Genomic DNA, 13,030 nt, shown 5'->3' on the forward strand with positions numbered 1-13,030 from the left:
GACACATTTAAATTAATGATCATTTGATACAATACACTGGATCAAGAGTCATTTCATTTTTTTTTTTCTTCCAATAATTAAAAATTAATTGTTCCACGTTATACGTAGATACTGTAGTAATAACTATAAATTATGACCAATTAGATGCACCTCACCCTAAACCACACCCTAATCCTAACCCAATAGTAAGTACATGTACTTAATTATCTTTACACAAATCTAAAATTCATATTTACACGTTAACACAGACACCGTAAAATAAAGTGTATGTTGCAATACAACATAAACACAAGTACATTGTGCCTAACAATTAGTTTTTTCTTTGTAGGTACATAGTAGTTAAAGACACCTAACATAAAGTATTGAACCAAACATTTAAAAAAAATGTTTTGCCTGGAAAGTGTGTTTGTGCTATAAAGGTGTATAAAATAAATACTAATTGAATGAATTATTTGTTATGTAATGCAATTACATTCATACATACAGTAGCGTAAAAAATACTTTTTGAACTGCTCAGTTGTATTGTTGGCTATGTATGAATCATTAATGACACTATTTACAATGAATAATGATGCGATGTATGTAACAAAGACACATGTCACACTTTTTTGTGTACTCTGATTGTGTGTTGTGTGTTTAATGTGTCTTACCGTCAAACAGTAGTAGTATATGAGGACCAGGCTAACGCACATGGAAATGTTTGCTACAAACGACAGAGGAGCCAAGTACTTGAGGTTGCGGATAAAAACCAACACGATGATAAAGGGCAGGAAGAACAGCATGTAGAGGCGAGAGTCATAGCTGGGGACAGTGACTGCTGTCACGTTGTTTTGACAGTTCACTGTTGTCGCATTGGCAGTTTCAACCACCTACAGAATGCAAGTCAATGAAAATATTATTTTATGGCAATAACAATATGATAGATTGTACTGAGAGGTTTTACATTTGCAGGTTCAAAACATATATTTTTATCAATATATATCATATATCAAAACATATTTTTTATTTGGGGAAGCAATCCCAGTTGGTTTATCTAAATTAAGTGAAAGGCAATGCTGCCCTCTTGTGGTAAAAAAAAAATGCTTTGATGCATTTACATTTTATACATTTTGGCAGAAGCTTTTATCCAAAGAGACAAAGCATTTACGGTAAATCTTTTTAGCAGTTTATACATTCTATGCAAATAATGCCAATGACCTTGGCACTTAGTGTTATGTTCTGCCAGAGTTGGCCTACAGAAGCACTACCGTTTCCACAGGGTTCTTCTAATAAAATTAAAATAAAGAAAATTATGCTGTGTGACTTTAAAATGTTTTTTTAATGTGGACAAAACCTTTCAAATCTAAAAAAAAAATGTCTCTTCTTATTTTAAAGGTCTCTCACCTGTTTGATATTGTCACTGAGGAACACAAAGTAAACACAGCAGAAGCCCAGCTGGGTTATGTTAAGGAACACATTTACAACACGCCTGAAAGACAAAAAAACAGGTTCAGGTACATTTCAAACTACTTTTAGTAATCTAAATGTCTAGTTTATTCAGACTAGCTTTCCAGTAAGCACACATAAAGTACTGTTCAAATGTTTGGGATGAGCAAAATTATTATTATTATTAAAACAAAACATTTTTTGGCAAACTAAATGCACAATAAGTAAGATTTTTGTCTTAAAATATCCAAAATCATTGTTATAGCTCAACACGTTTAGTCTTATTGTTTTTTTGATTTACAGCGTACCATGTTTTATCATGCCTAATATCGATCAAGCTTACTGCAGTGTGCAACAAAGTGTCTCATAGTGGCCGCAGAGCAAACGAACAGAGAAGCATTATAACATAACTTTTTTAACTCAAATTCTAAATAACGTATCTAATATGGTAAAGTAGCTGTGTTATCCCACATATGCATGACCGGTAGAAGCAGAAGCGGTCATCTGCGGCATAATAAAAGCTCTTCAAAAAATGTGTCATCAAGCTCAGCTTTTGTTCTGAATAAGTAATCTCTAGCGTCAAAAAATTACATATTGTGAATTTCATACTTTTATCCAACAAGGACATAAAATTGATCAAACGTGACATTAAAGACATAACACCGTATCATTTTTTTTCTATATTTTTTTTTTAAACAAAAATATTAAGCAGCACAAATGTTTTAAAACCTTGATAATAATAAGAAATATTTCTTGAGCACCAAATTACCATATTATAATGATTTCTGAAGGATCATGTGACACTGAAATTATAGTGAAAATTCAGCTTTGCCATCACAGGAGTAAATTACATTTTAAAATATATTTAAATAGACAAATGTTGTTTTTAAAAACATCACCGTTGGTTTTTTTTCTGTTGTTCTTGTTTTGATTAAATAAATGGACCTAAACATTTTTTTAAAAATCTTACCGACTCTACCAACCATTTGAACAGCAGTTTATGATTACTATGCTATCATGTGCAAGAAGTGAAACCGTGACGTTGCACATTGATCAGGTGCTGAATGAGTCACAAGTGACAAGTGGTCAAAGATTATGGTGAGAACAGCACAAACTGCACGTCAACTTTAACAGACTACTGAATTAAAAAAAAAAAAAAAACTGCCTTGTAAGCACTGAAACAAAGCCGTTCAATTACCTTCCCCACAAAGAGTGCCTGCTCAGCCATGGAACGTTCTCCATGCCATACTCCACTGCATCTCCATAGGAAAGAAACGGCTTGCCCATCCTAAATACAGACAATATTTTATTTAGAAAAATTGAAAAAAAGAAAAGAAAAACATTTTCATGACAGAAACACAAAACATTTATTTATATTCTACTAAAATGTCCTTGAACAAAAACCTAAATTTAATAATTAGACCATGGATTAATTAAATAATTATTTAATATATGAATTTATGTGACAGTCCTATAGAGGTAGATTTGTGTTTAAAGGTACTATATGTAGTTTTTTGCCATTAGAGGTCACCTAATCAAAACAAAGGCATAGCTTGATGAGACAGAGGTGGAGCGTGGAATCTTGGGAGTCTTCACCTCACAGCCAGTGGAAAAGAATCAAAACGGGACGCGGGAAGAAATCATGTTCATGGATGAGATTATTAATGTTACTGTAATATGAAGTAAAGCAGGGCCGAGTGCTGTGGAAGCTAAACAAGGTCACTGAAGCGATTGCTATTGAGAGATGAAAAGATTCCGAAATCGAGGTTAACCCAGATGCAATGTCATTGATAGGCGACGCACGAACATGGTCTGTATCCTGGTTAAAATGCTTATTTCTCTGGATTTAAACATTCTTAAACACATTTCATTTTAGTACACAAGCCAACAAAATATATAACTGTTATAGTGTTTTTTGGGTATTTTAATCCAAAAATATTTTTATATTAATAAATATATAATATTATTAAATATAAATATTATTTTGTGCCTTTAACACTGACTAAATGAAGCAACTTTCAAAATTAAAAAAATATCTTCAAGCTGCACTATGTTTTCCATTCGCTAGAGGGGGCCTATTTAAAACAAAGGCTTAGTTTGATGATGCTAAGTTTGACCGCAGAATCTTGGGAAATGTGGTCTTCAAATCACAGTCGATGGAAAAGAATTGGGCAGAAATCATGTTCATGGATGCGTTTATCAACATTACTGTACTATGAAGCAGAGCAGGACCAAGTGTTGTGGAGCTGAGTACGGCCGCTGGAGCGATTGTTGTGCAAACATGGCTCATGAGCAGCAGGACTTTTATTATAACGGGAAACAGACGCAGGTGCAATTTCCTTTTTTTGGTCATGAGTACGATGGCTTTAATTTCATTTCAGGGTGAACTAGTCCTTTACGTGTGTTTAAAATTATTTTATGATGTTACTCTGTGCGTTCACTTAGCGGCTACTGTGGCACTTGTTACACACTGCTAAGAGTAAATTGTAAAACCGAAAACCAAGGGTAACGCACATATGACAATTGACTCCCTCAGACGTCCTGGCTCCTTGGTTAAAATAGCAATTTTCTCACAATTTACAAATAGCTGGAAACATTTAGTATGTTGTAAGAACTCAACTGAACAAAATATATAACACTGACCTAGTAGTTTTTGGATGTTTTACTGCAAAAATACTACACAGTGAGTCTTTAATTATTTTGCTGAATGCAAATGATAAAACAAACAAAATAAAACTCTGATTCATTATGGCAGAAAAAGATCTGCCAAGAACATGAGGAGCAGTATTTCTAAAAACATTCAACATTTTTATTCTTACTTCACGGTAAGATGATGTGCACATTTCACAAGGAGGTTCATGCAGTGTATAGCCACTATACCCATGATCAGAAGACTTAAAGGACCCACCTGCAACAAATAAGAAGAGACAGAGACCATCAACCCAATGATAAAGCATGTTAAACTTGTTAACTGACACCCCCATTTTGAACATAGATGTAAAAAATAAAACAAATGCACTAAACAAAATTAAATGGTTGAAAATCAAATCCACATTGTGAAACATTATTGCAATTTAAAATAACTTGTTTGTAATTTAATATATTTGAAATAAAAAATTTCAGCATCATTCCTCCAGTCTTACATTTCACATGATCCCTCACAAATCATTCTAATATGCTAATAACATTTCTTATTATTATCAGTGTTGAACAGAATATGCACTTTTTACAACTCTTAACTGGTTAGGTTTGTGCATCTCCATTATTCAGTCTAGAGAATTTGATAAAATGTAAACAATTTTATTAAAAATAAAATAATATTATTATTATTATTATTATTAATCCCTAAAAATACAACTGACAAAAAGGTCAAAGCGTGATATTCGTCTAAAAGTCTGACAGGAAGCATTCTCCAGAGAAGTGTCCACATATCCGTGTCATCTTTGAGTAGGTGGAAACACTTTTCAGAGCGTGTCTTGTTGTCGCAGTGTCCTCAGCTGATGCTGAGAGAGATTTTAGTGTTCTTCAGAGGCTGTAAACATGGCTCCCAGTACAATGACACAAGCACGCCTTAAAGGGATAGTTCACCCAAAAATGAAAATTAGATGTTTATCTGCTTACCCCCAATGCATTCAATCTGTAGGTGTCTTTGTTTCTTCAGTAGAACACAAATTAAGATTTTTAACTGTTTTTGTGTGCCAGTCATATAATGCATGTGAATGGGTAACAATTCTATGAGAGCAAGCAAAAAACAAAAAACAAAAAAAAAACATACTTAGAAAACATGCACAAAGAGGCCTGTGGCTCATGACATTGATATCTTAAGACACAAAACGATCAGTTTGTGTGATAAATTGAGCCAAATACAATTATTTTTTACTCAAATACAACGCTCTTTCCAACAGCCTGGATCGAGCTTCATTTCCAGTAAGGAAGGAAAATATACACGCTCTGGCGCCGTGTACGTGTAAAGACATCACTTCTTTTTTACACAATCTGGCAGTTCCTAGATCCAGCGTTCTAGGCTGTTGGATATAGCGTTGTATTGGAGGTTAAAAAAAAAAATGGTATAAATACGGCTCTATTTCTCACACAAACTGATCATTTTGTGTCTTAAAATATCAATGTGTCATCATGAGCCACAGGGCTCTTTGTGCATGGAGCCTAAGCATGCTTTTTTTGCTCTCATAGAATTGTTACCCATTCACAGGCATTATATGACTGGTATACAGCAACAGTTGGAGTTAAAAATCTTCATCATCTATGTGGCTGCATCTTAACATTGATTGGTTTGTTAGTGGACGTGTGTCTGACGTCAGAGTTTTGTTAATTCAGCGGGTGACTTTCACAAGAATGAATGAACAGACGCATCCTTGCCAATACTGTTAATATTATGGCATTACTATCTGCAGCACCAACTATACTCGAGGCAAATTCACCAAAAGAACGTCCTCGTTGTGCAAACATTTTATCGGCGCCGACAGGAAAGGAGAAGACTAGGCTACTTTTTTAGCCAAACAATGTATTTTGTTTTATAGTTATGTTTAAATATTATAATGTTATTTTTAAATTTCATCTAGGCTATATTGATTATGACACATGCACAGATTGCAATAGCCTATATGTCAAAGACATTGGGTCATAAATGATTTGGACCACTTCATTAAGTTTTGGTTTGTAGAAAGCTTTGTATAAATTGTATCTTAATTTTAATAAATGTTTCATAATTTACCTGAATTTAATAAATAAGCTTTAATAAATAAAATAGCAGACAAACCGTGACAGAGCGATCATTTGCGTTGCACATGAACTGGAGCGGTCTCATAAATAAACCGAAACTCAGCATATCTGGGGTTAATATTCTGCCACAATTCTGCACGCGCAAGATCGTATTTTGAGCATGCAAATGGGCATTTTGCGTGCGTGTGAACTGAGTTTTGCGGAGAAATGTTCGTCTCCCAAATAAGAAAGTATTTTGAGCGAACGAAAATCAATTTTGCATTTAAAATAAGCTTATTTGGATGGGCAACGATGTTATATTTCACACGTGCTACATCTCGTTTGCTTGCGCTCCAATACTCACCCAGACACAACTCAACGTTACAATATGACATAATTTCAGCCAATCAGAGATGAGACTGCTAAATTCTGATAGGCTGACTTAACAACCTCTCACAAGACTCCCTGTATTACTCTACAGTGGACAAGGAAATATACATGGAAAATCAAATTTAACACTGTTATAAAGTCTTTGACATATTATGTCTACCATTTGACAAACACACTTAAGTATCTTATTTTTTCTAAATTAATATAAAATCGTATTAAGTAGATAATAGTTGTTCTTACTGATCTTCAAGTTATTTTTAAGTTATTTAGGGTCTCTAATATTACACATTTTCAGAAATAAAAATGGACAGACTTTTCGCCTTTATTAATTAATGAATGTGAACAAAAACTGCCTCAGAATATTTAAAAATAAACATAGAAATGCAATGTAAAAACAGTAAAAAAAATAATAAATATACTTCATATCCTTGAATTTATTTAAACAAGAAAAAATAAAAAAAACATTCATGACAGATGTTCTTTAAAAAATAATAATAATTTGATTGTGATAAAAAGACTGTATTACTCATTTTACATACTATTTAGGATGTATATTGTGCACATTGGAATGCAGGCTTGTTCTTCCTCAATGGAAAAAAATAAAATAAAAAATAAAAAACATTTATGTGGGTAACTATTACATATATACAAATATAACATTAAGTGAAGATCTTGGGTTTGACACTAGGCTACTACTAAAATACCCAAGATTTTCACTTACTGTTATATTTGCATATGTGTAATTGTTACCCACATAAATAGGTATTTTTTGCAGTGAGGAAGAACTAGAACTGCATTTCAATGTGCATACTTACCTACCCAAATAGTATGTAAAATTAGTAATTCAGTCTATATTTTAAAGTATTGTAGAGTATAAGTCTTCTGACAATGTCTATGCAAAACCATCCAATGTATATTTGTCATTCTGATAATGATATGACAAGCATGGACATGCATACTTTTTATACTTCTTCCTTTTATATTAATTTAGAAAAAATAAGATACTTATGTGTGTTTGTCAAATGGTAGACATTTGAACATGGAAATAAATGTAAAAGACTTTATAACAGTGTTAAATTTGATTTTCCATATATTTCCACCATGTATATTTCCTTGTCGGCTGTAGAGTAATGCAGGGAGTCTATAAAGTTGGAGGGAAATATAAAGTTGCCTCACATCCAAATAAGCTTATTTTAAATGCAAAATTGATTTTCGTTAACTCTAAATACTTTCTTATTTGCGAGACAAACATTTCTCTGCAAAACTCAGTTCACGCAAGCGCGAAATGCCCTTTTGCGCGCACAAAATATGATCTTGTGCGCGCAGAATTGTGCCAAAATATTAACCCCAAAAGCATATAGGCTACTTGTCTCACAGAAATGAGATATATATATATATATATATCACACGTTCAGTATGGGGTACCGCAAGGCTCAGTGTTAGGACCGTTGCTTTTCACCCTGTATATGCTACCACTGGGAGATATCATTAGGAAGCATGGCGTTAGTTTTCATTGTTATGCTGACGATACTCAGCTCTATATTTCTTCACGCCCTGATGAACTTACCAATTCACAAGATTGACGGAATACATAGCTTATATAAAAAATTGGATGAATAGTAATTTCCTACAACTTAATTCAGATAAAACAGAATTTTTAATTATTGGACAGAAAAGCTCCAAAAGTAGTAACCGAGAATACTGTCTAACACTTGATGACTGCTCTGTCAAGCCCTCGTCGTCAGTGAGGAACCTCGGTGTGCTCTTTGATACCAATCTTTCATTTGAAAGCCACGTTTCTAGCATATGTAAAACTGCATTCTACAGTCTTAAAATATATATCTAAATTACGGCACATGCTTTCAATGCAAAACGCTGAACAGTTAGTACATGCGTTCATGAGCTCAAGGCTAGATTATTGTAATGCTCTACTGGGTGGTTGCCCTGCTTGCTTAATGAACAAATTCCAACTGGTCCAAAACGCAGCAGCTCGAGTTCTTACTAGAACCAGGAAGTATGATCATATTAGTCCAGTTCTGTCAACACTGCACTGGCTCCCTATCAAACATCGCATACATTTTAAAATCTTGCTTATTACTTACAAAGCACTAAATGGTTTAGCTCCCCAGTACTTAAGCGAGCTCTTAACACATTATACTCCATCACGTCTATTGCAGTCTCAAAACTCTGGCCAGTTGATAATACCTAGAATATCTAAATCAACTGCAGGCGGTCAATTCTTTTCCTATTTAGCACCTAAACTCTGGAATAGTCTTCCTAGCATTGTTCAGGAAGCAGACACACTCTGTCAGTTTAAATCTAGACTAAAACACATCTCTTTACTATGGCATACACATAGAACATTTTTAACTTTCATTATTCAAATCAATTGACTGATTGTTAGGCTGCATTAACTAGGTCAGCCCGAACTAGGAATACTTCCAATAACACCGGATGTACTCGTTACATCATAAAAAGAGCTAATGTAAGAGCTAAAGCTACGCTAATGTTAGTCTCTCTGTTTATCCCGAGGTTTATCCCGGATCCAGGCTGTGTCCGGATCAGATGGTGGACCTGCGTCTGGACATGACAAACGCATCCTGGAGTGTCTGCTAAAACCGTGTCAATTGGTGTCTCCTCTCAATTTGCCTCACTGGCATGTCATGCTCAAAAAACCCGTCTCTGGCACAATAACTCTGATCTTTCAAGTATTCATACTCTTGTGTAATCGACGCACCATCCTAAATAGGGATGGGCAACAGTGGTCGAGTACTCGAACGTGACAGCGACGATCGATCATGATAACGATGATCGCCCTGACTTTAAAAAATATATTTGTATATTTATTGGATTGGTTATTGTGGCATTTTGGACGGTAACTGAGGTCTGGTTAGCATTAGACAGCAAGCCTTCCAGACCACGAAATAAAGTGAAACTGAAGCGCGCAGTGATGCCTGAAGCACTGTGAATGATCATGAGATACAGTGCAAGATGTGCGGCCCCAATCTGTCACATACACAGCATTACAATGAGAACGTGATTCTCATATAATTCTCCGTGCTTTAGTTTCCCGTGTATCAGCTGTTAAAGGAAATCAACAGCGGCGGTCAAGCTCATCCACGTCCTTTTCCACAGATGCAAGTTGTAAGATTACTTGTTTAATACTTGATTATATGTTGTCTATATCTGATTAATCTCATATAGGACGACATTTATGTGAGTTTAATAACCATCTAGCAAAGCGCTGCCAATATTTCGGCTGGTGTTCATTCTCTTCAGCCCAAATGAGAACAGCCCGACATTATCAACTCTGGGGTTATTTGAGACTGTCATATTATTTTAGATAGGCTATTTCTTTTTCAAAGTCATTGATGATGATAATGCAGCAGTGTTACTAATTTTTTTAACTGTAGATCTGTTTTAAAGTTGTTTCTCATGGATTCGAAAACGCGCAGGGCTACTCACTTTGATCATGAAAAATAAAATTACGTGCAGCGCCAATCTGTCATATAGGCTACATTGAATTATAATGAGAACACGATTTATAGTGTTGTAAATGATGTGTGGTTTCGTTGCCCGTGTATTAGCGTTTTTGTTAAGGGGAGAGCGCATTCAAAATGAGTTTTGTTTTCAAGCCTGTAAAACACTAGCATGGCCAAGTTCACGTGCGCATTTGCTTCATTTTGGGCAGATGTAAATTATAATAGGCAGGCATATATCTGATTAATCTAATTTAGGATGTGTTTGACTAAATGAGTTTTTTTTATCCGCTAGCAAAGCTCTGCGGGGTGGTGTATTCACAGTTTCAGCTCAAATACAATGGATTATGGTTATTTAGTTTCTTTTTCAAGGACATTTATGGATCATAATCTAGCAGTTATTTTTGTACAGTCATATGTTCATATTTGCCTCGCCCACGGTTAATCATTAATCGTTTTTGAGACCTATGATGATCGAAATGAAAAATTGACAAAAATGCCCATCCTAATCCTAAATGAACCCGTCTCTTGCATGATACCCTGAAATTTTGAATATTCCGATCTAATATGATTTCTGACCTGTAAGGTTGTCAGAATAATAATCATACACGGTGTGTTAATAGGCCAGAGGAGAACTGGCACACCGACTGAGTCGGGTTTCTCCCAAGGTTTATTTTTCTCCAGTATGCCCTGATGGAGTTTTGGTTCCTTGCCACTTTCACCTTTGGCTTGGCTTGCTCAGTTGGGGACACTAAAATTATGATCAAAGTCATTCAAATAAATATACAAATAAAATTTAGGTTTTATTTAATTCTATAAACTATAATGCTGATCTGCCAACATTGTCGCTATGTGATAAATTAAAATAAGCTGATAACATCACTGTTTTCTCCAGAACAACTGTACAGCGAAATCTAATTTTGTTGCCTACTGTTTGACACTGTGAAGCTGCTTTGACACAATCGTGATTGTAAAATATATATATTCGTCTCTTTGGTCCGGACCGTGGTCCTAGGGAGGTTTCACACCTGTAATTTTGGTGCGTACCAAACTGAAAAGTCCGAAAATCCGGACCAAACAAGATAGGTGTGAAAGCACCCAGAAAATGTTTTCAAACAAGAAACGAACCAAAACTTTGTTCAGTTTGGTCCGGACTGAGACTACCTCTTTTCGTCGGACCAAATTTCTTCTGTTTGGTCCGGACCATGGTCAGAGGGAGGTTTTTATGTCTGCTTTTTAAATGTAAATATGAACAGCACTGAACAGTTAACCACAATAAACATAATTTTTAGACCTATTTATTGTCATCAACAGGGCAACAGGCCTTCAAATCAAGCAGTAGTGCGGTCTGTGTTTAGTGTCCACCACCAGCAGCAGCTAGGAGAGTTATGGCCTTTTTATACCTGGTCACTTCATTAATTTTCTCTGACCAGATATCAATGTGGTTGTTTAAACCACATACAGTACCTTGCGAAAGTATTCGGCCCACTTGTACTTTGCAACCTTTTGCCACATTTCAGGCTTCAAACATAAAGATATAAAACTGTAATTCTTTGTGAAGAATCAACAACAAGTGGGACACAATCATGAAGTGGAAGGAAATTTATTGGATATTTCAAAGTTTTTTAACAAATCAAAAACTGAAAAATTGGCCGTGCAAAATTTTTCTGCCTTTATTTTCAGTGCAGCAAACTCTCTCCAGAAGTTCAGTGAGGATCTCTGAAAGATCCAATGTTGACCTAAATGACTAATGATGATAAATAGAATCCACCCGTGTGTAATCAATTCTCCGTATAAATGCATCTGCTCTGTGATAGTCTCAGAGGGCATCATGAAGAACAAGGAACACACCAGGCAAGTTTAAAGCCGGATTTGGATACAAAAATATTTCCCAAGCTTTAAACATCCCAAGGAGCACTGTGCAATTGATAATATTGAAATGGAAAGAGTATCAGACCACTGCAAATCTACTAAGACCTGGCCGTCCCTCTAAACTTTCAGCTCATACAAGGAGAAGACTGATCAGAGATGCAGCCAAGAGGCCCATGATCACTCTGGATGAACTGCAGAGATCTACAGCTGAGGTGGGAGACTCTGTCCATAGGACAACAATCAGCCGTATACTGCACAAATCTGGCCTTTATGGAAGAGTAGCAAGAAGAAAGCCATTTCTTAAAGATATCCATAAAGAGTGTCATTTAAAGTTTGCCACAAGCCACCTGACATCAGACACCAGACACACCAAACATGTGGTAGAAGGTGATCTGGTCAGGTGAAACCAAAATTGAACTTTTTGGCAACAATGCAAAACGTTATGTTTGGCGTAAAAGCAACACAGCTCATCACCCTGAACACACCATCCCCACTGTCAAACATTGTGGTGGCAGCATCATGGTTTGGGCCTGCTTTTCTTCAGCAGGGACGGGGAAGATGGTTAATATTGATGGGAAGATGGATGGAGCCAAATACAGGACCATTCTGGAAGAAAACCTGATGGAGTCTGCAAAAGACCTGAGACTGGGATGGAGATTTGTCTTCCAACAAGACAATGATCCAAAACATGTCATCCAAAAGCAAAATCTACAATGGAATGGTTCAAAAATAAACATATCCAGGTGTTAGAATGGCCAAGTCAAAGTCCACACCTGAATCCATTCGAGAAACTGTGGAAAGATCTGAAAACTGCTGTTCACAAAGGCTCTCCATCCAACCTCACTGAGCTCAAGCTGTTCTGCAAGGAGGAATGGGCAAAAATTTCAGTCTCTCGATGTGCAAAACTGATAAAGACATACCCCAAGCGACTTACAGCTGTAATCGCAGCAAAAGGTGGCGCTGCAAAGTATTAACTTAAGGGGGCCGAATCATTTTGCAGGCCCAATTTTTCAGTTTTTGATTTTATTTGAAATATCCAATAAATTTCGTTCCACTTCATGATTGTGTCTCACTTGTTGTTGATTCTTCACAAAAATTTGCAGTTTCATATAATATTGTTTGAAGCCTGAAATGTAGCAAAATGT

At 35.6% G+C, this 13,030-nt stretch overlaps 1 protein-coding gene across 3 annotated transcripts in view; it reads right to left on the reverse strand.

The window, feature by feature from the left end:
- slc36a1 (solute carrier family 36 member 1) overlaps positions 1–13,030 on the reverse strand; it is a 103,796-nt gene that overhangs the window by 58,309 nt on the left and 32,457 nt on the right. For all 3 annotated transcript variants that reach the window (XM_067457813.1, XM_067457812.1, XM_067457814.1), the window contains exons 5-8: positions 4,245–4,333; positions 2,624–2,713; positions 1,384–1,468; positions 651–869 (exon numbers count right to left, since the gene is read on the reverse strand). In XM_067457813.1, the coding sequence (XP_067313914.1) occupies positions 651–869; positions 1,384–1,468; positions 2,624–2,713; positions 4,245–4,333 (483 nt within the window). The remainder of the gene's footprint in view (positions 1–650; positions 870–1,383; positions 1,469–2,623; positions 2,714–4,244; positions 4,334–13,030) is intronic.

This window comes from Pseudorasbora parva, chromosome 11 (assembly GCF_024679245.1).
Source record: "Pseudorasbora parva isolate DD20220531a chromosome 11, ASM2467924v1, whole genome shotgun sequence".
Classification (NCBI taxonomy): Eukaryota; Metazoa; Chordata; class Actinopteri; order Cypriniformes; family Gobionidae; genus Pseudorasbora; species Pseudorasbora parva.